Consider the following 27,510-nt stretch of genomic DNA (forward strand, 5'->3'; position numbering starts at 1 on the left):
GACTATCAATGACCATGAAGGCTTGAACTAGATGCAACCTTTGGTGCGGGATGAGCAGTAAATGTGCATTATTCCCAACTCAAACTGGCGGCACGCAGGACATTACGAGGTAGTTGTAAAGTGGTGGGGGCGCTAGGCCCACATACTTTAGAAAGGAGCACACACACACCAGATTGATAGTAGTTAACTGGCCACGAGCATGTGCGCTCTGATCCTTTTTATTATCACGGTCAGCTGACTGGTGACGCCTGTGGTGGGTGGGTGTTTAGTGTGGGTTACAGCCTCAGAAACACTAGAATGTATCCAGCCGGTACTACATCAGCGACGACCTTCAGCTTCCCTTTAATGCACGCTGGCAATAACACATGCGATAGAGATGTTGCACGCATTCCACTGTCGCGCTACAACTGACAGCCCACGTGCTCTTCCCCTAATAGCAATTAATGGCCCACTCTTAAAGTTGGGGAAAGACTCCTGTGGTGGGTGGGTGTTTAGTGTGGGTTACAGCCTCAGAAATACTGGAATGTATCCAGCCGGATACTACATCCCTCCCAACTTTGGATAAAAGGAAATATAATAAGTCCAACCTGTAAAGAAAAACAGACACCCCAAATTAAACCACAAGTGGCATTATCTTTAGGCCGCAGGCCCGGCGGTGTTGGATTTCTTGGACCACCATTGTTCGTGACGTTCGGGTTCGTCTTGGCAAACCACCTGAGACCGACCTGGTCTATCAGTAACAATGTCTATGTACAAGAGTCCTTCATCAGGACACTGGCAGCTGTGATGAGATCCACTCTGTGATGTTTCTTGTCATGAGGTTTCTGCCTGGAGGTGACGTGCTAGCGGTTGTTCCAGTATCCTGACGGCCAAGATGCTTCCGACTTGCCTCTCTCACTTGGGCGCCTCTCTCACTTGGGCACCTCTCTCACCAGCGCCTCCGGGTGGGCTTTCCTGCTGGGCGGTCATGGGACCGTGTGGACCGTGCGGGCTCCGCGTGGGCCGCGCGAAGGCATCGCTTCCAAACTGCCAACGGGACTCGCAGTCTAGTCGCTCATGTGTCCACCAAGGGTGATGTTTCCATCTCTATGTCTTCGCCATCAGGAATCCGGTTCTGTGTATTCCTCTCAGGGTCGCATGGCAACCAGTCTCCGGCTGTGGCCTCCGTGCATCCTGCGCATGTCGAGTGGCTGCTGCCGAACATCTCTCCCATTCGGACTCCAATTTCACTGGAATTTCGCCGAGGCCCCTTGCCCCTGGATTTCCACTTGACCGCGTGGGCTGTGCAGGCCTTTGTGTAGGCTGCGCGTAGGGGTCGCTTCAGAACTCCCAATAGGGACACGGCCTAGTCTCGCTTTATCCCAAGGGGTGGATCTTCTAATGTCCGGTTGTGCTCTACTTCCGTATGCTGCAGGCTAACAGGGGTGCACAAACGGTTCCTGGGCGGCCTGCCTTCTTGGACTCCGGTTGCCTGGTGCGTGTGGATTCCCTTAGATGTTGTGCTGCTCCTTTGTGGTGTTGATGACTTCACCATTATTCTTTGATGGGGCAGTATGCGGCGGTCCGATGTCTCGGGGTGTTCTCTTCTGTGATGATGCCAGTACTCTGCCCGGTCACTTCGCCTCTTCTTCCTTTGCACCCCTGTGTTGGTTGTCTGCCCTGTGGCGTGATGCCACTGTACCTTCCTCCTTTGTAAGCTGACATCCTGTCATCCTCGTCTCCTCTTCTTTCTTCATGGCGTCTTGCCACTCACGCTCTTTCTTTTCTTTCCTTCCTTTGCGACGCGGTCTGGTCTTCTCGCATTCTCTCATATCCTAACCAGGCTTCTCCGTGTAGCGTGCACTCTACACGTTTCCCTCTGGTCTAGTCCCAGCAATAGGACACTCTTCTTTTCACTCTGTGACTGGACCGGTCGTCGCAACCTTCGTTCCTTCAACTCCTTCCAACTTCTGGTTACTGTTGTTGAATGTCTCGTCCGTCTCTTTCTGGTCCTTTTAGTGGACCTCTTGTGGGGTCCTCTTCACGGACATCCCCTCAGTTATTCACTTCACTGACTTCTTCTCCATTCTTCTGATCAGACCTCGTGTCAGGTCTCTCCTCTCTGACGACCATCAGGCTGGTCCGCTTCTTTTCTCTGGCGACCATCTGGCTGGTCGGCTTCTTCTCTTCTCTGGCGACCATCTGGCTGGTCGGCTTCTTCTCTTCTCTGGCGACCATCTGGCTGGCCGGCTTCGTTTCTTCTCTGGCGACCATCTGGCTGGTCGGCTTCTTCTCCCTTTCCCGGGTCTTTGTGCTTCTGGTGGTTCACGCAACCACCTCTTCTTTTCCACAATCACGTTGCTGTAGCGCGCTTCTGATGGCACTCTTCCGTTACCTCACTGGGTGGACTTCCTTTGTTCCTGGAGCAGTGTCTGCTGTTCTTGCGCGTCTTCGCACTTGCCTGGTGCTGAGGTCTTGAACCACTGTTCGTTTGTCTGGTGGTGCTCCTTCTTCCTGCTGCTGCAACGACGACCTGTGGCCATCAGGTGCCGCTACACTCTGTCTCAGCTCGGTTCAGTGCTTCTCTGGTGGTCTGCGCCACTGCTTCGTCGACCTGCTCCTGGTCACTCCCTTTTGCGCCCTTGTGACTGCGCTCTTCATCTCTTCTTGGGGTCCCAGTTCCCTGTAAGGTGCCACTGACCTTCCGTGTGCACCGATGCCTTGAACTCCCTCTATAGTGTATTCCCCGTTCTGGGCACCATCTGTGTGCATTATGCGGTCGTGGTGCAGACCTTGTGCTCTTCTGTCGCTCTGTCTTCTCCTGTTGCAACTTTCTGCCGTTGCACCTTTTACTTTCACTTTCCTAAGTGTAGCCACTGTTTCAGAGAAGCATTACTGGGTTCATTGCCCTGTTCTTGCTTTAGTAATTTTTTCTCTGAGGTGCGCTGCTGCTCCAAAACCACTAGGTGGCAGTGCTGCCTTTGCTGGCCTCCATTCACTCTCCTCAGCAGTTTCTCCTATGCTGCAGGCTTTCACCAGATGGCTGCTGCTCACACCCCCTCACCAGGCGCTCTACAAGCTGCGGGACAGTTCCTCTCTATGGGGTGAGTGTCTCTTTTCACTGGTGCACCTCGGATGGGTGCAACTGCAGTTAATCATGCGCTTAGCAGCCCTCTTGCCTTTTCACGGTTAACTGTGAAGGCCGCCTGGGGGCACCTCGTGCTGTTCAAGCTTCTTTTCGTATGTCGCGCCTCAATGCGCCTTTGATCCGCTGCCAGCCACCTGCTGACTTTGCCTCACTCTCCCCGCAACAACATCTTAATTCACGCGCTGCACGGGGCGGGGGAGGGTTAGCGCCGCTGCCGGAGCTCGCTTGCCCGGCAGTCGGCCATTCATTTGTACCGCTGCCACCTCCCGCTGCAGACCTCTTCCTTCTTGGGCTGCGACGGGGGGGGCGGCTGGTGCCTCACTGGTCAGCTGCCGGCGACACGCACACTTCTTTCTCCTTTCCCGCTTGCCCCCAGCAGCCTTATCCAGATCTTTTGCTGCACGGGGTAGGGGTTGGGGCCGCTGCTCTGACTTCCGGGCCCCTCACCGGTCAGTGTTCATTTTCGGCCATATAGGTGGGGTGGGCTCCCGATGGCCTCATAGCGCTCTGGGCATATAGCACTTCGCTGCGGGGCTTAATGAGCGGGGTGGGCTCCCGCTGGCCTTATCACGCTTGGGTCGCTTCCTTTGTTTAGTGTAGCCCCGCGTCCTCCTCCTGATTCACAGGCTCACCTCCGGCCGGCGGGCCTTCTCATCCACGCGGGTGGGCTCCGCATGTTTCTCCTCACTTGCGGGGGTCACTCCGTCGCAGCCGATGCGGGCGGGCTCCGCTCGCACTTCACTCAGGACACTTCCACGCAAGGGCGGCTCAAACCGGCAGGCTCATGAGGTGCGGGGTGGGCTCCCGATCACCTCATCCTCTTCATGCAGGCCCGGGGCTCGTCACATGCCCCACAGACCTTCAGGCAGCTGGCGCCTTCCTCGCAGGGGGTGGGTGCCGATTGCATGCAGCAGCTATCTCCCCTCACCCGTCTTCATCGGCCTCACACCTCCCCCACCAGGACCAGGGGAGGCGAAGCCACTGCACACATGGGATAAGACCCACTCGTCGCCATTGTAAAGTGGTGGGGGCGCTAGGCCCACATACTTTAGAAAGGAGCACACACACACCAGATTGATAGTAGTTAACTGGCTACGAGCACGTGCGCTCGGACCCTTTTTATTATCAGGGTCACCTGACTGGTGACGCCTGTGGTGGGTGGGTGTTTAGTGTGGGTTACAGCCTAAGAAACACTAGAATGTATCCAGCCGGATACTACATCAGTGACGACCTTCAGCTTCCCTTTAATGCACGCCGGCAATAACACATGCGATAGAGATGTTGCACGCATTCCACTGTCGCGCTACAACTGACAGCCCACGTGCTCTTCCCCTAATAGCAATTAATGGCCCACTCTTAAAGTTGGGGAAAGACTCGCTGGAACACTTCCCCGTCCTCCCTTCATGCAGCCTTGACCTCCGCTGCCCCGCGCAGCAGTAGAAGCAATGGACTCACCAAAATTTATAATGACAAACACAGGGCTGGCACACTGGCTGCAAATCTTCTCTCGGGACATACGAGGTGCATTCGTCCTGCTGGCAATGCTCATATTCGTCGCCAATACAAAGATGCAGATATCTTCACATGTTTATTAAAGATAAATGGCTGCATCAGCCTCCACCGCTCCTCTTTCAACTGTCAAGCTCTTTCCACTAACATTCCTTTACCATGGAGACTCCAACATTCCAATGACTGGAATGCAAAGGCCCAGCAGTCAGTAGATAGGTTGTACCTCAGCCACCTCAGACCCTCCTCCATTTGTCATCAGGACCCAGGACAGACCAAGATGGGTGACCTGCGCACTATCAGTGTTTATCAAAAACAAAAGTCATGTTCTCATGAACGCTGCTAAATTAAATAACAAGCAACTGGGCCAAAAGCAAGTAGCATTATATAGCAGCTCACAGGTGGCAGAGATGCACAAGGTGAAAACCCTGGTCATGAACAGGCCTGGAAGGGCCATATTTGGTATTATTGATGACACACTGTGAGGAAGTCACAAGGACGTCACTGCCCAGATAAGAGTAGAAGGGAAGATAAAGGCTTAAATGTGCTTTGCAAGAGCTCCACGACACAAACCCGGTGTGGTTTAATTACTCAATGAATAATAAACCTGAAGAATACAATTCTAATGATGGCAGTTCTTTCAAAACCTACTTTAGCAAACGTTTCATCTACCAAGAAATGTTGGCTGATAAACTGACGAAAAACTTGAAGTATCAGACTTTTGAAGAATAGAAGATCTTAGAAGTATATTTTCCACTTTCTCTACAAAAGAAAATATGTCTGTGTGAACACAAGAGGGAGATTTCATAAGATATGGAATGGGCGATGCTGACAAAGCTGAGAACAAGCCTAGCCAGAAGTCGAGAAATGGCTGTCAGCAAATGAGGGGCCTAAGGGTTACAGCGTATACTAAAGGAAAAGAGAGAAGGTTGAACAAATGAAATGAAAATGGCACATCAGGGAAAAACAACAGAAGAAAGGGAATCGAGGGACACAGGGAGTGGGAACCTCCTTATAAAAAAAAAAATAGAAAACTAAAAGAGGCTGCGTGTGCAACTTTTTTGTGGTAAAAACATTTCTCTTTTATGTTCTGGTTAGTTTCGCCATAATACGTGTATAACAAAGAGGAATGATATACTGAAGACAACACGTGTGGCTTTAGTGCTTACAACAAAACGCATTTAGCTAACATTTCAACAATTTCTGGATTACTTACAGCATGTCCTTACTGACATACAAACAGGCATAAAGACGCGTGTATACAGAAATATCCACAAATACATAGACGCATACACAAAGAAATGTATTCAGGCACACATGCACACAGGACAGACCAGTACCCATTCATGCGTGCACACACACACGTGCGTACACACACGCACCCACACACACATGCAGTAGGTATTGGGATTTGCCAGCCAACCTTGAGGAGGCAGCAAGTTGTACCAAGTAGTGCACCCTAAATTGTGATATTTCTTGACAAATAGACTATTTGATATTTATGGGAGTAATACGTCGCCTATAATTCTGCTGCTTCCGTAGCCGGCTGGCTGAATTGATTTAAAGTTCCCAGCCTGGCTGTTTTCAAGACTTGTTGGTTTCCCATTGCTAGTGAAAAGTGGGAACTGTCAAGACCTCAGTTCTGCAGAGACCGCCGGAAAGGGACCCATAAAGTACACTGTGGTTAGCTACCCTAGTGCCAATCTCAGTTCTTGCACTATTGTGGCAACAGTATCTGTCCTTCCTTCGTGCACCAAATCAGATCTTTGGAGCAGGGTCAGATATTGCCTGTCTTTGAAGGTGTAGTGAGCGGTAATGTTGGGCTGATTCAAGCAACGCAAAAACAAAACAATACAAATTGAATAGGGGATTGAGGAGGTATGAATTTAAGAAAATGTCAGGGAAATGCCCAAAGAAAACAATGGAGTGCAAAAGTCAATGTTATTCTTTGAGTATTTTCAAAAGCAGTCACGTGAGGCTATTGTGAACCAAAAATGAAAAGCAAGTACCAGCAAATGGTGCTGGCTCACATAGACTGGGTGAGCAGTGAAAATGTCAGTTAACTTACAGGTTAGTACGTGGAAACGCTTGCAAAGTTTTGAGATTGCTGAATACCTTCCTCATAGTCAATCCAAAAGATCTCAAACTTCAATGGACAGCTTCCAGCATAGTCCTGCACACACAACACAGGGACACAGGGGTAACCATTCTCTTCAGTCTAGGATTCTGCACAGATCCCAGTTCCAAACGGTCTCCTGGTTCTTCTGTATAGGTGCCCTTCTTGTCATTTATGTTTTTTAGCCCAGGTCCCAGCACAACCTGGTTACCAATGTCCTGCTAGTTTTCGGTCCTTCTTGTCCTTTATTTCCCTTGGACCACAAGATTTGCAAAACAGATGCACAAGGGGAAAGGACGCCAGACCTCAGTCTTCTCAGGGAAATACAGACCGCAGATGTGTTCTCCTCTGTTCTTCTCTGGTCAGCTGTGTTGTGAAGTATCTGGAGAGGGAACCCTTCTTACAGAGGCAGGCGCCTGGTGATTGGTGAAAAGACATTAACCAATCCTCAGAAGGTTCCCACACTGCAAGTCAATCCTCCTTTGCAGCAGTTTGCTGCAAACAATCACAGAAGCCATATTTTAGAGATCCAAGATGGCACGGCCCAAGGTCACTGTTTGAATTTTCCCCCAGCCCCTCTTAAGGCCTGCCTCTAGAAATGAGAATCTCCCCTCCCCTCCCTGCAGAAGGCTCATTTAAACTGGTTCTGATCCTGGGTAACTTCCTGCAGTGACATCATGTTTCTATATGTTCTTTATGCCCATCAGTACTTTCTCCTTCACTCACATAACTATGTAATTAACTTCACCCTCACTCACACTCTCGCTCAATTGCTCCAGCCTTAGAAACATATTGTGGCAAGGCACAATGTGCCGCACTATTCGGGCCGAAATTTGGGGCTACACTGACATTCAGAAGCTTGTTGTAGCTGAGAACAACGTTGTAAGATTGCTGGTCTCGGTACCAGCTAGTACTCCCCTCATCCCATTGTATAGGGACCCAGGCATTAAGCATGTACTTGACTTAGCCCAATTGAAGACACTCTTGTTTTGGATACGAATCTGGTTGACCCCCGAACCTTCTGATTATAGAGAACCTCAAGGAGATTTGATGAAATTACATCATGCCACAAAGGTACACTGGCTGAGATTTGTCCTTAACTAGTGTAAGAAACTAGGTTTAGGCAAATTATGGGATGCCCCAAACATATCTGCAAGACAGATATACTGGTTGTAAAGTCGACATATTGGTCCTATGTAAATGAACAACGAATTGCTAGGAGCAATCTGGGGCACTTGACGGTTCAATTTGTAGAAAGTAAACTTTTTCCGGCTTTTGAAGACTTCTTGGATAACATAACACCGCCCCTTGTCAAAAGCATTTATTTAAGGTTTAGATATGGTTGCTTGCCTTTAAGAACTTTCAGAGATAACTGAGAAAAGTGTCAGACTTCTGTTATCTGCCCTACTTGTGGTCTGGACCCCAAGACCAGGGAGCACATCTTGTTTGCATGCCCTGGGTACCATGATGTGCGCCAAAAATGGTTGCCCCCATTCTCTCTTAACATGGGTGTTGCCCATTGCTTAGTGATGCAGCGAATTTTGAAAACCGATACGTCAGGACCGATTGGGTTTGCAATGAGACGTTTCTTGATACATTTATGGCTTAAGCGGGAAAAGAATCTAAAACAAACCTTCATTTCAGCACTGTGATATGGAGGAAGTTATTCCACTAGCTGTATGATTTATATTGTGCATATTATTTTTGGAACAAACTTGATGGAAAGGTGATAGTGTAATCTCAAGTTAGTCTTTGGGGCTTCTAGAATTTTTAGACATTAATTTTGGTTCTCGTCTTGCACTGTATTTTATTACAAAACAATTTTGGCTCAGTGTGTTTGTAAGTTTGTAAATTATGGGTAAGAGTCATTTTTTTAAATTGTGAATGCATTTTAGTTCTACTGTAGAATTTAAGATGATATATATTGATTGTGCAGATTTAGATGAGCAGCAAATGAGCAGAACCTGGATGCAGTATATTTTATTAATTTTAGACATTTTAAACAATGTTTTATAATGTAGTAAACGGTGTATTAAGTCTACTTGGATATTTTTGTATACTTTGATGGTACAATACCGAACAAAGCATCTCTGATGATGATGAACTGCATCCGGTCTTCCTCCGAGAGTTCTGTCAGCATGCCATTTGTTCCCAGTGACTGAAAACGAATTACTGTCACTGTAAAAGAGAGCGCCTGCCAGAGCTAACAAGTGACAATTTTTACCATCACTAAAGAATTCGATTTTTGATAACTATTACAATGGTTTGTGGGTAGTTTTTCTAATCCTTAGCAAAGTTAACTTAATGAAAATATTAATGTATTCCTAATCAGACCTTTATAATCAGAAAATGCTACTGCATCCTACACATGGAGATAGCCCTGGAAATAATGTTGTGGTAGTTAATTCCATATTTAGCATACTTCAGTTCCACGCATTAGGTACTCAAGCCATGCGGGCTCCAAACCCCATCATTTGGGCGACTAAATTACTGTAAAAAGTAAGCTCATCAAAATGTCAAACTATTTACCTCGATGTCTGCTGGCTCCAGCAGGTTGCTGCTGGGCGTTTTAAAGTCACACTTGTGGGTAGTGCAAGGGCACACTGAAGCCCACATGTAATATCTGACCTTTATGCCACTAGTACCCTGTGCCATGCTATTGGGTTCTTAATAGTTAGGCACGCCAATCTGAATTAGCTAATCGAAAAAATTCCCCAAACATTTATTTTTTTTGTGGCAGATTTATATAGTGCAACCTCGACCCGAAGGTACTGGAGCGCTTTACATGAGCACCAGTTACATTATACAAGAACACATTCATTTTTTTTGGTAGGCGCGGGGAGATTAAGTGATTTTCCCAGAATCACAGGATGCTGAGCCAACGCTGAGACTCGAACCCGATTCCCCAGCTCCATAGTCGGCAGCTCTAGCCCTAAGGCTACATACATCCTCTCCCAGTTTTGTCACTGCTAGATCACAATATGCTTGCAAAGTTATTAAAATCATGAGTCTTGTGAATTTAGAGTCCCTTATGTGTCTTTCTTTAAGAATTAAAATTGAAATTGGGAAAAAAAAGTATTTATAATTAATTTAACACTGCTATACTGCTTTAGAATGCTAGAGCCAGGAGTCCACTTCCAGATACAGGACCAACTCTCATCAGAACTTTCCTTCATTGAAACTTTGCAGTCATGCGCTAATAATGAGAAATTTATGATAACGTGTTTATTTATTGCACTGCTGGAGGTTGGTGTGGGAGAGCAGCACTGTGATAAGTTTAAGTCATGAAGCTGACTTTAAAATTACTTTCATTAAACTGCTTAAAACAGTGCTTCCCGCCACGATCAATTATTTATAACAAGCTTTAAAAGTCATGAGGTGGGGGATAATGTTTTTATGTAATTATTTTGCTTTTTAAATAAAAAATATTTGTTATTGAAGAAAGAAAATGTGCTCCCTGCAATATCAACCCCTGCTGGCGCAAAGGCAGCTGTGTGCATTGTTATGGGAGCTGTGCTATGGCATGGCCATGCAGTCTGGTAGAACATAATGAGAGTCTTTAGCCCCAGGGACTTGGTTCAGCTTGTGTTACAGATATGGGTATAGTTTGCTTTGGCTCCTGTTTGTGCAGACAATGAAATCAAGCTCCTTCGAGTGATGATTCACAGATATTAACAAATGTTCAGCACTTGCTTTTATGTTGATTTGTAGCTCAACATCATCGGCCTGAGTTTGGGGTTGCAGCTTTCGGTGTCTTGGTTTTGTCATCTGTGCATCTCCTTAGGGTCAGAGGGGGACTAAGCTGCATAGATGATTCAATGTAATTACTTGAAGGCCAGTAGGACGCAGTCAGAGTCAGTCACATTTAAAGGTTGTGCTTGAGGATGGCTTGTGTTCCCAGTGACGTGTGTGTTCTCAGCATTGTCCTACTTAAATCTTGGTACAGCACATTACCATTGACATTTTTCCACGTTTTCACACCTCCCCATCTTCGACACCAACATTCCCACGAAGACTGTGGGAATGTAGTCATCGAAATTTCTCCTTATTAGTGCATGGTTAATCTACTGTAATATGATTTAAACATAACAATGCCAAGAACTCACAAATCACTGGAACCCACCAAAAATTGGCTCGAGACCCACCAGTGGGTCACAAGCCACTGTTTGGAAAACGCTGGCATTTGGCAAATTGAAAGCTAAATGTTTATCTGTTTATTTTCACAGGCAAACATTACGTAGTTGATTAGCATATCTGTAACTAGAGGGTCTGCTGCATCAGAAGTGGCAAGAGATGAAACAAAGAGGATGGTGAGGATGTGACCATAAATTCTACTTAATAACGTTCACCCTCCCTTGCATAAAAAGGATATTGCATTGTAATCTCAAGTTCCATGACTTTCTAAATGAGCTCAGACTTCAGCCTCACACCTCAAGTCTATGGAGCGCACTGATGAATTGCAATATCCTTATAATTTGCAGTAGGGGCGATTGTATCCTTTATAGAAAGAATTCAAATCTACCAACTATACAAAGGCAGCACTGGGAAACTCTTAATGTTCAGAATCCAAGCTCTCTTTTTAAGCCAGAAGCTTGCATTTGCGCCCATTATTTTAAACAGATTTTACTGGTTTTCAATACTAAACCACTTAATTGCAGTGCCATAATCAATGACAGAAAGCAGCCTTTGCTTACAGGAGATATCCAATATGGGAGAGAAATAAATGCAGCGGGAGGAGAAGAAAACAAAAAGATCACATTGAGTCTAATCCATAAATTGAGTCTTCAAGTATTTATGGTTTTTCCTTTACCGGGTTACAGACTAAACAAAAGGAAGGAGCCTTGACAGCGCAGGGACCTTCACAAGTTTCCTTCTAGCCTGCAAGAAGCAGCACTAAGCAACCACAGGAAGCCAACCCTATGTCCCTAGGGAGTCACAAAATGGCGTCAAAGTGTCATAGAATATCATTGGTAATCAATAACACGAGTATATTCTTCAGATGGGCAGTCTGCAAGCGAGGGTGCAAACTCAAGTAAAGCCAGTGTGGTATATCACAAGACCAAAAGAAAATTACTTTTCCGTGGTATACACACGGCAGTCAGATGTGATGGTTTCCGATGTGGGGCACGCAGCTGGCTACAGTTAAAGAAGGAAGATGGATTTCTGGTGTCATTAAGAGAGATGTTTTAAGTAAAGCTGCGTGGAGAATGTATGCAGAATAATGCGGGTCCAGCATGGTTTCGAAAACTAGGTCATTATACTATCTTTATGTAAACTTCTTGCGGCTTCAATAAAAAAACGACCTCGTCCTTCAGTATACAGAATCATTTATTTAACTAATACGCATGTAACAAGTAAAGAACGTTGCAAACTGGCATTTGTACATGTAAATGTCACCCGTCAACACCTGACTTCATTTGCTCGTCGCCTTCCTTTAAATGAAAGCACCTTTCTTCTATTTCACTCTTTGTGCAGTGGCATTTTAAAAGTTAGGTCTGCGTGTCCCGAGGGAGTTTGTGGTTTACTTGAAGGTCGCGGGAAGCCCACAGTGAACCTGTAGGCGTTTTGAGTGGGACAGCAACATTTAATGACGACAGCTTTAGGAGGCGTGGCATCCTAAATCACTATACAATTTTCATGCATAGAAGATTATCAAGAAATCTATTTTTTTTATGCTGACTCTTCATGCAAACTCTGTTCTTTCAAAAATGTCCCGAAACTGGGCTCTTCCTCTTTTACGCAAGATTGTTTTAGTTACAAAAAAAATCCCCTCAAAACAAAATGTATTAGTCGACTGCTCAGTACTTTGAGATGTTTACATTTGTATCACCTATAAGGAGAAGATGTTAGATGCATATACAATATCAGGGTTGATGGAGCTAAGGAATCTCACAGATGGGTACCGGAACAAATGGTTTATTAAGGATAGCGGCAACATATTGGTTATTTAGTGTTAATTTATTGGTTATTTTCCTGTTCTGCCTACACTCTTTTCATATTTATGGTCCAGCACAATAATGAACAGATATAAATGCCGTAATGATAGAGGACACAACCCTCCCCAAATCGAAACACTGCTCTAGCAGGTACATCAGACGAATAAGAATTACAAACAATTGTACAAAATATAGATGGATGTTGTTTGAATATGTACAAAATTAAAATTGTACCCCCTCCCCCACAAAATAATCTCACATGGTCCTGCCTTGTGACCCTTCACACCACCTGGTGCAGAGCCTATATCACAAGTCACACACAAGGTGAGCTGGAAACCTCTGAAAAGCATAGGGTTTCAGCTTGTGTCTGGTGGGGTTGTGCATTTAATGCATCTGAGGTCCAGCAGGGTAACTGGCATCTCCGCTGAATATTAGTGGCAGCTTTATAAGGTTTTCTTTAGGTTTTGGGGAAGGCAGGAATGGGTCTCAGTCATTGCTGGGCATACCGACCCATCTCCCCCATTCCCTCTTACACAGTGAAAACTTTTTAAAAGTTAGGGAAAGGCAGATACAAATAAAAATGCTTATCTGCAACAACCATGATCATCACCCGAACATCTAAAATAACTTTACCTTCTGTTGAACCTTCCTTGTTCAGCCAATACAATTCACATTAAGGTTGGACTGATAGCATAACATTTATGGTTGAACAGAATAACAAATGATTTACAGCATCTTCTCAGAAAATGTTATTTGATTGCGTCACTGCAAAATGCTAAGCGAGATAAGGTAGTGGTTTGAAGTACATTTACCTTGTATCATACAAACACTATTCGAAAACCTAACTACCTCATGTGCTTCCTCTTTATAAAGCAATGGGTGTGACTCAACTGCAGATAGTAGTGGAAATTGTAAAGTAGGAAGCTGAGAACTTCCTCTGGCTACAAATCTCAACACTGGACTAGCCATGGGCAGAGAGCTTGACAGCCACTGAAATATGCCAATCAATTCAAAACCAGAGGATCCTACAAAAATAACAATGAAACAGCCTTCCAAGCTTTTAGCTCATTTCTGATCTCAACAGCCAAAACTCACTGTAAGCAGCGCCACCTCAAAACAGTTCTGTCCTCAAAATAATTTCCGGCCAAAGTCTCCGAAACTCACTCAAATAGGCTCTAGAAATTATGTTGCTCAAAAGGTCCCTAATGAACTACTTTGCTAAAGTGAACATTGTTTGGAAACATTTTGGACAAAGTTGCCATGTAACAACTATAAAACTCAACTCTTCCCAAATATTTCTGCAAGTACCTACCGATCTGGATTTCTATCCTTCGCAGAATAATAACAGTGCTTTGTTCTTCCCCAAACAAATCACTCACTATGTGTATTTACGTGACACAGGTGCTTCCTCAAACTCTTTGTCTTTAAAGCTATAAACCACACGATCCTATCTCAATTTCTGTAGGATTGAATAGCCTTGTAGAAAGTGTTCACCTCAATAAAAACAGTACGTAATCAGTAGTCCTGGACTCTCACAGATTTTAAGCACTTGCCTGACCTACACCTGCGCTACATCCTATCAAGTCACTTTTTCAGTGGTTAGATTTCACTCGCTTGGGCATTAGTTAGGCACACTGCTTCTCTGTCATCAAGCATGCAAACATTTCATACTTTTTAGTAGAGATAAAAGACTCTGGAGAGATTAATATGTTGGCCACTTGTATGAATTCGATTCAGGTATGCACTTCCATGCGAGGGACTGTCGCACACCGACAAAAACGGGAAACCTGCTTATTGCAAAATGTGCTAGCTACAACCAAAGTTATTTTCCTAAGCTGGCTACATTGCTCCCACTTCACTAATTCAAGAGCAGCTTAATCATGAAATCCCAAAAAGTCCAGTTTGATCCTGAGCTCACCTTTCGAGTTCATATAGAGAAAACCCTGCTTTGGTAATCTGAATAGACCCAAAACTCCTCATCAATCCACTACACCCATGCTAACCTCTTCATAAATGTCACCTAATTCCTTCTTCTCTCCTTACTAGACTTCTGCAACTTTGTTTTTTTGACCCTCAAAATAATTTGAAATTCATGCCCTACAGTTTGTACAACATGCTGTACTTGGGTACAGTTTGTTAAGTGCAAGTGTTAAGCCCTCGGATCCACTTAAAATGTGCACATGGTCTCCAAAATTTCCAGAAAGAAAACCTGGCTGCTTTTAAGGCACACAACAGCTCCTCAGCCATGACAGTCACAGCACAACCTATTCACACTCACCCTCTGACGGGTCAACTATTTTGAGTAGCTGACCCCGCTTGCGGAACACATGATCTAAACATTCAATCCATGTGCATTCAGGGAGCGGCTAAAACTTTCTTCAATCACATTAATGTACAAAAAGCCATGTGTCAACATTAAAGAAATTTCCCTCTGATGGCTACCAAGCCTTCTGGGAATCCCCAAGAAAGCAACGTCTATAGCAGGTCATGTATTAATCCCTGCTTAGTTCCTAAACAACACCCATTCTACCTTACTTAGTGCTTTGATTCAACAGCACGGTCGTACATACGAGTACCATCTAAAGAGCCAGTATCATAATTTATTAGTTTGTTAGCATGAACCAGGCAAAGAGCGCCAGAGCACTTTCTGACATCTCTAAAACACGGAAAGGACTTTCTAAGCAGCAAGTGTTGGCAAAACTCTTGAAACACATTTACTGTACACTGAAGTCTGGCTGTTTGCTAGCTATGTCACAGCACCTACATTCTTCCCCTAAATTGTGTGCCATTTAAATGAACGAGCATATTTACAAGTTGATATTTACAATAAAAACAGTTTTCTTTGAAAATGAGGGTCTCATGTGTTACTAATGCCAGGAACAAATTTCTTCTCTTTGGAGCAGAGGCTAAATGGAATATAGAAGGCGAGCACGGCTACCAAGTTTATTTGTCAATCACTGCTACATTTCACTCAACAGGCAGCCTGTAAAGTACCATGGCAATGTTCCTTTGCAATATTCAAATCCCTGGAACAAATCTAGCATCTTTTGGCAGGCTCCATAATTTCTCAGGGAACCTCGAAACCCGTACCAACCCCTTCTCCATCCTCAGACATAAACCAGACCATTCCCTTTTTCAGGTTTCCTGTTTTGGTGTCCAGGAGATGCCCTTCCAGAAGCTATATCTCGACCTCCCAACATTACCATTATGCCACTGCCCTGAGATTTGGAGACAGAAATACTATTAGCAGTGATGGGGGAATCACTGTACACAGGCTCCTCAGAGGCATTACAGATATTAGACTGACTTAAAGGTGCATATAAGGAAATGGTCACTGAGGCAGCTAAAGCACATTACTTGGGAAAGGATCTAGGAGATGAATAATAAAGCACAGAAAATGTGAAGAAACTACCAGATGGGAAGGAGAGATAGTAGACTAAACAAATCGCCGACTAACTACAAGAAATGTAAATGAGTTTGGGAAGAACTATGAAGCCTTGTACAGTTGCAGAACCCAGGTTACTGGACACACAGAATTGGAGAGATTCATGCAAGCATCAGACACACCGCTAGCACTAAGACACAGACAGAGGCATAATAGAGGGCTTAACATGAAGAAATAGCAACAGCCATAAACCAGAAGTAATTAGGGAAAGCCTGTGATGTAGCTATTGAGTCCCTCTTCAGGCACATTCAACTAAAGGTGCTACAAAGAATATTTTACCACAGCCCGAAGTTATACTCAATGGGGTTTGTATATTGTCTAACCTGTCACAGATGTAGAGCGAAGCATAGTACCTTTGTACATACAATAAGGGAATGTAAGAAAATTGTGACTTTTGGTCAATAACCCATAGCGAAATAGTAGACATACTGGATTTGGAGGCCCGTACCTACTTTAGAAAATGTAATAATATGGACTGGTTGAATTTATCACACATGATATAAGGGCACTTGGTGAGGAACGTCAAGCTTGTTTAACCACACACATTCACATGTCATGTTTGCCCCATGTACAGTGCAAGTCTACAATTCCATCCAATGTAATGTTCATGTACAATTGGAAAGCAATTCAAACAAACAAAATTAGGATAGAGTGGATTCTAACATAGGTCAAACAGAACTTGCCACCCAGCTTTTTGTTGGAGATGGCAGTTTGGATAGAAAAAGAAGCACTGACAAAGTCAGTAGGTGTGATGTTGTCTGGCAGCCCTTTGGCTTTGATTATTAAAACATCCTCCCCTAAGAATTGTGCAGAGGAACCGAATTCTAAATCAGCTGTATAAAGTGCAGAATGGTATATAGTACTTTGTTGACTGGTGTGACATGGCATGAGCAACTCGGTAGTTTAAAAAATGAGGAAAAAAAAGACTGCTACCTGTGATGGGGAAGGCCAGTAGATAATGTATTGTATATCGTATTTCCTCTACACTGTGTGAGGTAGAATCTGAGCTCTGGGGCATTTATCCTCGTTAAATATGGCCCCATGCCTTGAGTGGTTGAGAGTGGCACATAAGTGGACTGTTCCTAAGTCAAGTGCTTTCAACATCCTTACATCTTCTTTGTATGCTAAAAACGTTTTCTTAACCAGGCCCTTAAAGTGTGTTTTCATATTACCCGGTTTTTCAAAAGGGTTACTCAAACCCAGATCACGGACGGTGTTTTTCATATATTTAAGCCATGGAATGGCTATCATGCTGCTCTGCGCAAGGCAGTGTGTTACTAATAATGATAGCTCATTGGTAGACAGGCCATGTAGGTTATAGGATGATGGTTTATTAAAGAAGAAATCTTAGTTACAGGTTACAGATTATAAAATGAATGTATATGCCCCACCAGGAGCAGCATCCTGCTGCTCAGCCCACTCTCTCCTACTCACACTCCCAGCCAAGGCACTAACCAACATGCTATCACTTGACACACACTAACTGAGCGGCAGGTAACAGTGACACTAGGGAAATAAGGCACTACATCTAGATCAGGATATAACACAATCCCCCACTATTTTGCGTGTAAGTCCCATTTCAGGAGAGAACCAAATTCTGATCTTCAGCAAAATGGGGGTCAGGCCTACCCCAATTCACTATGGGTTATAAGACTTGAGGTCCGTAGCAACCAATTTAGGAATTTGCTCTCTGACACCTGTAAGGTCTTTACTGTGATAGTCCCCCAAACACCTGTTCCATAAGTGCCAGCGGTGACGCTTTTACTTTTATAAATTGTGGTCTTTTCTTTTGGAGGCTTATGTCCTAGTTTCTTGGTGAACCTAAAAATTGATAGAGAGATCTATATTTTTTTTCCAGTAACTGCACATAGTACTTTATAATTCTATACAGGATTGAATGTGAGAATTGTGGTATATTTGAGCTGCCCCTTTTCTCTCAACCCTTACCCTCTCCATTATTTCCGAATAAAACCTTGACTGTCTAACAATTGCACCAGCACTTTACAATCACATGCTGGATGAAAATGGTAAATGTCTGCCATAAATTATCTATTGTGAGCTCTGCCTGACTGATTGAAGAACTAGACTAGATACTACTGGTGAGGGACTCAATGAATATTTCTCAGACAATCTACTCAATGTGACTTAGCAATAAAAGGTTGAGACCTCACAATATCTCTGAAACAGATTAACTATGAGGGACCTATATAACATATCCACTTCATTGTTTGCTTGGAATCACTTGACAACCCACTTATCTGTATTACTTGATGTGCTTTTCAGATGATCAAAGAATGGGCTTTGTAAATATATTTTTCTGAAATTATACTGTCTGCCCGCGTGAAACTCATGTCTAATTTGTTTCGTAAAATGTTCATTATGAATTATTAGATTGTATATTACATGCACTTTACAGAAATGTAAGTTAATTGAGGAAGAAAAACAAAACAGTGGAATGCACTTGACTGTTTCACGATATATGAGCATACACAATCTAGTAGTTTTCTTAAAGAAGTAGTGAAGGACTATTATGGCATTGGCACTTTAAATAGACACTTTGGGCGTGGGGTTCTATGATCCAGTTCTTCTCCCTTGTTTTACACTGGTGAATCAAAATAAAAAATATTGGTGGAAACCTATGGTTTAGTGGAAGGAGTACGGGGAAATAATGAATATATATATATATATATATACACACACACGCGCACACACACACACACACACACACACACACGGTAATAAACGTTTAAAGAACACTGAATTGAAAATTCCTATGGTCTGTGCAAGGAGTAGTGGGCTTTTGAGTGTCTCAATCACTCCTCCTCTTCACAGCACTCTCTTCTGAAGTCTTGTTTAGAACGTACACTCTTTCTCTTCATAGGTTTCTGATACATTCTATCAACATCTCCCACCTAATCTCTTTCCTCTTCAGCATCCTATTTTCATTCTCTCCCACATATACTTCCTAGCATCTCCTTCACTTCACTACACCATCCCCACACACAACACACATTTTTGCAATTAACAAAAATTACAGCTGCACACCCTCCATGCGCTCTGCAGAGGAGGACTGGATAAGCATGTATTCTGAATCCCTTTATGACCCACTGACAGGCACTGTGAGAAGTTTGCACTGCTTTTGGCCTGAACTACACAGCTCTCAATTGTGGCCTGTTATAAACACCCACCCACAACCTGAACTCACACAGATACTCTATTCAGAGAGTGCACTATACAAGAGTAATAGGTTGCATGAAAAAAACTACAGAAAAACACCATCCTAGAACAAGCAAATAATCTTAGGGAATGCAAGAGGAAGTAAAATGTGAAACTTAACAAGGAACAACCTCGCTGTTCCCAGGCTGAGAGGGCAGAGTCTGGTTTTGCTGACTGCAGCTGTCGCTGGTGGTGGGACAGAGAGGGAGGGAGGGAGGGTTGGGTTGCAGGATAGTTACAGATGAGGCACCGGCCCTACCTGGCTGTCCTAATGAGGTCACTAACTCCTGCATTATTAAGTTTTGATGCACAGGCCATAACAGTTAAAGAGAAACCCCTCAAGAGCCAATTGGAGTACAACAGACACGTTTTGCTTTCAGCCGAAGCACACAACTCAAATCCTATATTCGAGCCAACCAACATGTATGCAGAGACAGCCCTGCTCGCTCTGTACTTTTTCTTGAAGCTCTTTTTCTAGTAGTGATCATATGAGGTATGACCGCCTCTTTTCACTTTTTACTCACAAGTAGATACTGTAGGTCAATCTAACCTATCACGGTATCCTTATAATCTTTTAACATTGTCCAAATTGCCCTAGAATAAATTATTTGGATTGGGTTTAATCTGGCCAATTTTTAACCAAAATGTTTTTCCTATTCACCTTCACACAAAAAAACCCAGCTCCACTGTAGTCAGGTGTCGCAGCACACCTGGATGGCATTCGGCTGTCCAGGTGGGACCCTCATGATAAAGCACGTCACCAACCAGGTTGGTGAGTGAGGGGTCTTTTTAAGAAAGATAATCTCTTTCCTATGCTCTACGTTCCAAATACCATTAACCCCTTCGCCGCGGCAGGAATTCCGCCACGGCGCTGGGGGGGTTTGGGGGCAGTTGCGGTGCCGCCGTGCTCGTGACGGAACCACTCAGTCATGAATCACGGGTGAGCTGTGCTCATGACGGAGTGGTTCCGTCACAACTCCGCCCACTGCGCTAATCGCCCGCACAGGTGGGGAATTAGCGCCGCGTGGGCGGAGCGGCCGCCAACGGCCGCAGCATGACGAAACCACTCCGTCATGAGCACAGCGCACCCGTGGCTCATGACGGAGTGGTTCCGTCATGAGCGGGGAAGGGGTTAAGACAGGTCTCTGTCTATTGGGTATACTCCTCTGTTTTGTTTGTTACAATACTTTTAAGGGGACCAGGAGTACCCCCTCCAATATTCTTTCATTGCGAGAATCCCTTTCTCTCCATTTTTGTTTTGTATTTCATATGAGGTACCCAGCAGTTGTGCCGTCAAGCCAGACCTAACTTGTGTAAAATAATAGCCTGCCCCTCCCAGGGCAGAGTATGCGAGCTGCCGAACAACCAACTTACTCGCTTTCTACAGCAGAGCACTGTGAGAAGAAATAATGCTGCCAGTAGAACAGGAAAAGGCACTCCGTTCGTGGCGTGCGTGCGACGCCACTACTACATTCTGACAAAGGAAGTGTGTTACGAGCTCTTCCTGTAGTCAGAGGACTAGGTCAGGTGCACCAGGGGCGACTAATGCCGTTATGAACCTGAATACTTTGTGATGCACGGGTACTAGCCGCGTCTTTCAACTTTTGGGTACGACTGAGTAGAGGGCATTTGTTTGGGGGGTTTGAAAAGCATCGATAGCATAGCACCGCTCCCATCTCACGTGCAATGGACTACTGTATGTCATCAGTGTACCGCCTCTTCTTAGCACTGTATACATTACCTTCCACTCTTAGTGATCTAAACTATGAAAACTGTCCAGAAGATCGCATGTTTTGCTTTTATGGAAATGTCTGCAATCTGAAATCACACGAAAGGGTCTCCTGTGTACTCTGGTGAGAAACTCGTAATATTTAGAGGTCTGCATTACACATACATAGTACATGCAGTCAAATTCCGCATGGCACTGACGGCAGGCAGAGAACGCGTGGCAGTCTGTGCACTAAATCCCAAAATTAAAACTAATGGCAAGTATTAATTTAACTGTTAGCAACGGCACTCTTCCCCCCGCCCCCATCTAATCTTTCTGAAACAAAAAGTAATTGCCTCTTACTCGAGTGAGTCATTATCTGCATCTGTCTGGGTCCACACACCTTAGGTGAAAACATCCTCCTGCAGTTACAACTGAGCCAAAAATGAACTCTACCGTGTGAGCATCGTAGCGGCTATGTTACAGTATGGGGGTTTTTATACAGCAGTAGGAACAATCAATGAGCGCTTCACAGCGCTTGATGGAACGACTGTTTCCTAATACAGCAATTGTGTGAAAAGAATCATCTACATGTCTTCCCAACAGTTCTGCAAGCATGCTAGGGTCTAAATCCCCATGCACTTTTTATCTTTCCAAAGTTAATAAAATGTTCACCAATGGATTCAATAATAATGGCACCTCCTGTGTACAGTGCCAATGGGCAAGTCAGTTCACCCTGCTATCATTGAATACAATCAAGTATGTAAGACCCTGGAAATATTAGTGAAAGGACTTGATGCCTGTCAAACGTGCCGGACTAAAACTGCAAGGGCCTGCAAATTGTACAGCACACTATCGGATGCAGGGTACCAGCAATGTAACTCTGGCTGGAGGGATGCCAGCTGTCCGAGTCCTCACTTAGGCTCTCCGCACGTGTCTAATATATTTCACCATGGAGCCTGTGCTTCATTTATTGCATTGTATTGTAATGCAATTGTATTTATATATCGTGTCATATTACCACCCAAAGCAGCGATTCACAAAATTATGGGACTATGTGGTTAAATTATACGCTTGTATAATTTACATAGAGAGATAGATAGATATCACATGAGTAACCATCAGGGTCTGATTGGTAAGGTGGGCAATGGGTGATGGGCCGGGATCTGATTTGCACCTGTGGGACGCTTTTCTGGGCAGCATGGAGAACGATTTGGGCTGTGTCTGTGTTGTTCAGCCCAGTGGGTGCTTGAGAAACCTTATCGCAGGCAGTTGGGCCTCTATTACCTTCCTTTTACCAAGGGGAAGGAGGTGTCATTCCCAGTCTCTTGCTGGGCCGACCTATTAATGTATGAACATAGAGCAGGGGTAAGGGGCCTGTGCAGAAGTGGCCTCACTTATATTCAGGTGTGGTTCACCAGTGTGAACTAATCTGTGCAAAAAGAGTCCTGGCAGCATTTGCATTATGTTTTCTCAGTGAAGTTAAGAAAACATGCCTCTTTTAGAAAAACTCGCCTCCTTTTTAGAATACTTAAAACACTGAAGCAGTGTTTTGCAAAAAGACGCAATCCGCAAATATGGGCCACTTTTTTGGGGCACCTGGGCCTACTCTGCATCCCAAATCCAACCCTGGTAACCATATGACATGGGCTAAAATTGTCATTGGCAGGTTCTGCTGACAAGGCAGAAGGCCAAGTGGGTTGTAAATGTCATCTGATCCCCAAGATAGCAACATTATACCATATAACATCAGTTATGTAGTTACTTTGGGGTTGTCATCTTGAAAAAGCTGTATGCTTTATTCTTCAAAGTGCATCTTGCAATGGACACTACCTGGAATCAGAATGTTTAGGTTTTGTTTAACTTTTTTTAATGAAAGAATGGACTTAAGCTAAGGATTTATGCAATTTTGTGATTAGTGTGTACGGCAGAGTGATGAATTTACCACATGTCGCATAATTTGCAAAATCTGCAGATTCCACTGCAAATGTTGTTTCTAGCTAAAATTGATACTTTGGGTTTTCCCACATTAATTAGGTAACTGCCTTCATGCAGCTTCATCTCAGTAGTCCGTACAATGCTAAAGTTCTGCAGAGTAGGTTGGAACTATCCTTAAAATGATGAAACCCATAACTCACAGGGAACCATAAAATATTTTTCTTATTTCACTGTTGCCTGCGAAAACTGGGCTTTTACACCACAATCTTTTGTGCAATAAAAGCACTGAAACATGTCATAAATATATGTATGTATGATATCCCAACACTATACATTTGTTTTTTTATAAATAAACCCTAAAGTTATTAATTTAGATGTTGTAACACTCTGCTAGCAATCACCTTGTGATTTTTCCCATCAGTCTGAATGTATATGCGCACAATGTATGCATGCCTTGGGATTACTTGACACACACATGCATACATTTATGCATTATGTGTACTTTATGCCTTAGTACATCAAAACTAATTATTAGTGCGAGTCTATTAAACACCTTTAGCAATTGACCATTTAGCCTCCGATTTCGGGCTCTCCCTCAAGCCAGATCCCAAAAATTCCATATGACGTTTTTCTAGACCTGATATGCTATAGGCTCCAAGGGTCAGGAGTGTTATTTGGACCAGCCTAGATTGTTGCCTTAAATAAAACACGGCACCGTCCCTTAGGGGATTGGTGTTTATTATTCCAACCCCACCAGATTATCCCAAACTAAAAGCTCTCTGGTTAAACTCAGACAATAACAACCATGCCCGCATCATAGGCAGCGCTGGTGGCGAGACTATGGTCAACGTAACCCTACATCAAGAGGAGATAGTAGACTGGTGTGCAAAATACAGAACTCTTGTGGTTCTAGCAGTGGCCAAATTGCATTTTAATCGTATTTCTGAGATTTGCTGTAGTGCTGGGCACTACTGCACTAGAAGGGAGTACATCGCCAACCATAGTTGTAATGGACTTCACAAACACTTCGTTCACAACAGTAATGACACATACAATTCAAGTCATCAGTAGACAGGAGTTTGGGGGGGGGGGGGGGGTGGAGTTGCCTTGACCCAAGCATAAATGTTCCCACTGCCTAGTTTCAGCCTCCAGCAGCTTGGAGCTACTTTGAACGTTCGCGCCGGGGATAGTTTGGTTTACCTGGTCAGCCCTGTGTGGCGGGCAAGAACGTGTTGAACAGGAAAGTCAAAAACAGCCATTGCCTGGAGGAAAGAGTCATTCACGTGCTTACACACAGGTTAAAAACGAGAGGAAGTCTTTGAAAAAGTGCAACAGTTGTGTGCACTGTGGTGGAGGCACAACGAGAAGTGCAATCTATGGTGCCAGTAAACTGTACCACAGTAGCAGCCGCCCCTTCCCCTCCCCTCAGAGAGCAAGCTGCTGGTCCTCCTTCATCCGCAGCTGATCCAACTTCCTCAATTTTACAAATCTTTAAACCTGGGTCACATGACAAGACGAGAAAAAGGCGGTTCTATCTTCACGTCTCATTTGGAATACTATGCACCTGCAGTAATATTACTATGGACAATAACTCTTCTGAACGCCACTTTGTTTTTCTTAAGATAAAACATTTCTACTTACAAACATTAAATGCATTTTGGTGAGGGAGGGGATATATTCTGACACCCGCTATGTGGCGTTTTTCTACTGCAAACGTAGGTGGGAGGACTTGCCCTTTACATATATATTTGTCACTCGAGTCTCCCCTAGGTTTGAAACTAGGCTGTTGGCGGGTTGTGTGACAGGGGGCGCGTGAGTGCGCGTCTCTTAGGTCTTAGCTATGCTCTTAGGTTCAGGGCTTCTCGCAGAGGCTGTGCACCAACCCGGAAGAAAGGAAAGGATAAGTTTCGCAGCATAAAAAACACGTACAGGCGCTGTTGAAAAGAAGGGGACAGAGGAAATAAAGTTTCCAAAATGTGTCTGGGAGGGTGTGTTTGTGTGGGGGGGGAATGTTGCCAATTTCTGATTTTAAAAGGAGAAGGGCTATGACTCCTCCCGTTTCAGAGCAACATACTGACAACTCTGAGACTTGCAGGCAGTGTGAACATAGGAGTTGCGTAGTCCAGGGCTTGGAAGAGGGCATGTGAGGATTAAAGAAGCGGCAGAGCTCACTAGCCGTGTATCAAGCCCAAGTTCACATTACAAGGCAGCGGCTGCACTTACCTGCCATGGTCACTGGCCGCCTCGGTGCAGACCCTTAGCCGCTGCTGTTGGCGGTGCCTCCCCTGACAGTGCCGCGGTCACCTTCCCTCAGGGGCGCTGCTAGCCTCCGGCTACAGTGCGCGCTCTCAGCTCCAGTGCCTTACTCCCCAAGCGGGCGGCGCTCTGCACTCATATGAAGTCAGCTGCCCCCGTATCCCTTACCGCCCACGGGGTCTCCTTCGCTGGGCCCTCCCTGGGTCTCGGTCCGGGACTCACTATATTTCACCCGGCCTCGGCTCGCTCTCGTCACCGGGGGATTTCCCGAACTACCAGGAGGCTGTGCGGCGCAGGGACTGTGGGCGGCCCAGGCTGGCCCTGGGGCTGAAGTGACGCTGGCAGTAGGTGCGGCCCGACCCTGCGCTCCGGCGGCCGCTGCTGCTGATGCAGAGCGGGGGCCGCGTCGTCAGAGGCCGAGGTGCGTATCTACCCCGACCAGGGGCAATAACCAGTACTTTGCAGGAAGCGACACTTACAAGGGACGCTCTGGTGCACGTACACACAGGCTGGGGCAACGCTGTTAAGCGTTGCGGTCTATCATAAGTTTCAGAACAGCCCAAAAGTTAGCGAATGGGAATTGAGAGGTTAGCAGGGCAACGGTTACTGGTGTGTTTATTATAACTACATTTATATAGCGCCCCTACGAGGTGAGGAAGCGCTGTGTGGACTCGAAAGTTCATAAAAAAGTTACTAGACCTGCGGGTTTAGTAACTTGAATAATCTACAGGGCCGAACTGTTATCAGCAGCACTCTGCCAAATACCACGCATCTTTCACTGTAGTGGCCCACATCTCCGTACTGAAATGCAAAGTCACGCATATTACCGCCTCCTCCGCTGTGCCCGTCAAACGCTGCGACCAGGGGCAGCGCTGGCGGCTTAATTAATTATAATAGCTTGCTGGAGAGTCGAGTGTGGCAGGTAGCGTGCGCTGCAGCTCGCCAGACTTGTGAAGTGCCTACACTTAACGCAAAAAAGTAAGTGTGCCGCCCTAGCCCTAAAGTCATTGGAGGGGCACAATCATTCAGCTGCTGGCAGGATTACAGGGTATAAATACAGCAATTAAAGTTTCAAATGTGGAAGGTGGCCTGGGTGCCCCGAACTATGAACATTATTACTCAGCTGCACAAGTGCAATGGCCAATGCTTTGGTTAGCAGGCTTAAACTTAACCTAGTTGGGCCACCGGACCACCAGGACACAACTGCGGTGTTTGAATGGCAACTAGGTTCAAGGGCCACAATCCCGAAAGTGGGGAGGGGGGGGGGGGGAACATCCCGATGTCCACAGACCACAGCCCGTTCATGTTGGAACGTATACCTTATACAAACGACTGCCCTACCATTCCTATGCTCCTGATTTGCCCTTATGTGTGATACCCGGTTGCACTGACCGCTCTAGACCAGAAGCGACTGCTTGGACTGAAGCGGCATTACATCTTGGGGTGACTTGTTCTCAGACAAGATTTTATGCACGTTTGAGAACCTGACAGAGGACTATGGAATTCCAGTGGGTTCTTTCCTCCTGTAGGCTTCTCTTACCAGATATTTACATAAGGTGGGGGGGGGCAAGACTCAAGACGAACCTGAATTATCCAGAACGCTTCAAACCATTATCACACACAGGACTGGCCACCGTGCTCACATTGTTATATGAATCCATAGGCAAGGACGGATATGTCCCCCTTACTGCACTTCGCACTTATTGGGACGCGGAGCTCTCAATAACACTCTCCGACAAACAGTGGGCGCAATGTTTGGGGGTCCTGAAATGAGTTTCGACGAACGCCAGACTTAAATATATACTCAATTCAACTTCCTTTATCACACATACCCCACAAACTTACACAGATGTATCCTGGCTCCCTGCCCACGCTGTTGCAATCCTAATGCTCACTTCACCCAAAGGGTATGGTCGTGCATATATTCGATATCTTACTGGTCGACAATAGCAGATGTTTTGACAGAGGCAGTGGGCAAAACTAGGTCCACACTTTGTTGGGGGTCACCATTACGGTTGTGTAGGATCGCCGGGGACAGCGGAGACACGGACACGGGGTTAGCTTTAATCAGATCCTTTATTCACCTCCTGCTTCGTCCAGGGCTAACGGCTAACTGCCGTCCCTAGCCCTCTGCTCCTCCCTTTCCGCCCGCCCTGGTCCCCCTTCAGGCCGGTCCTAGTGCCTGACCTGTTTGGTCAGTGTGCATCATTACATCTCCCCCCTCTGTAAATAAAAACAAAATATGAACAACACAGCAACTGT

The 27,510-nt window shown here is 45.2% G+C and overlaps 1 protein-coding gene across 2 annotated transcripts in view; it reads right to left on the reverse strand.

Moving 5' to 3' along the window:
* The window catches only part of REL (REL proto-oncogene, NF-kB subunit), a 275,373-nt gene extending 249,864 nt beyond the window's left edge, over window positions 1-25,509 (reverse strand). Inside the window, exon 1 of one of the 2 annotated variants that reach the window (XM_085612360.1) lies at window positions 25,216-25,509. In XM_085612360.1, coding sequence (XP_085468486.1) covers window positions 25,216-25,222 — 7 coding nt within the window. In that variant the 5' untranslated portion in view covers window positions 25,223-25,509. The remainder of the gene's footprint in view (window positions 1-25,215) is intronic. The other variant, XM_085612361.1, reaches the window with a different exon arrangement.
* Between the last annotated feature and the right edge of the window lie 2,001 nt (window positions 25,510-27,510).

Source organism: Triturus cristatus, chromosome 6 (genome assembly GCF_964204655.1).
Source record: "Triturus cristatus chromosome 6, aTriCri1.1, whole genome shotgun sequence".
NCBI lineage: Eukaryota > Metazoa > Chordata > Amphibia > Caudata > Salamandridae > Triturus > Triturus cristatus.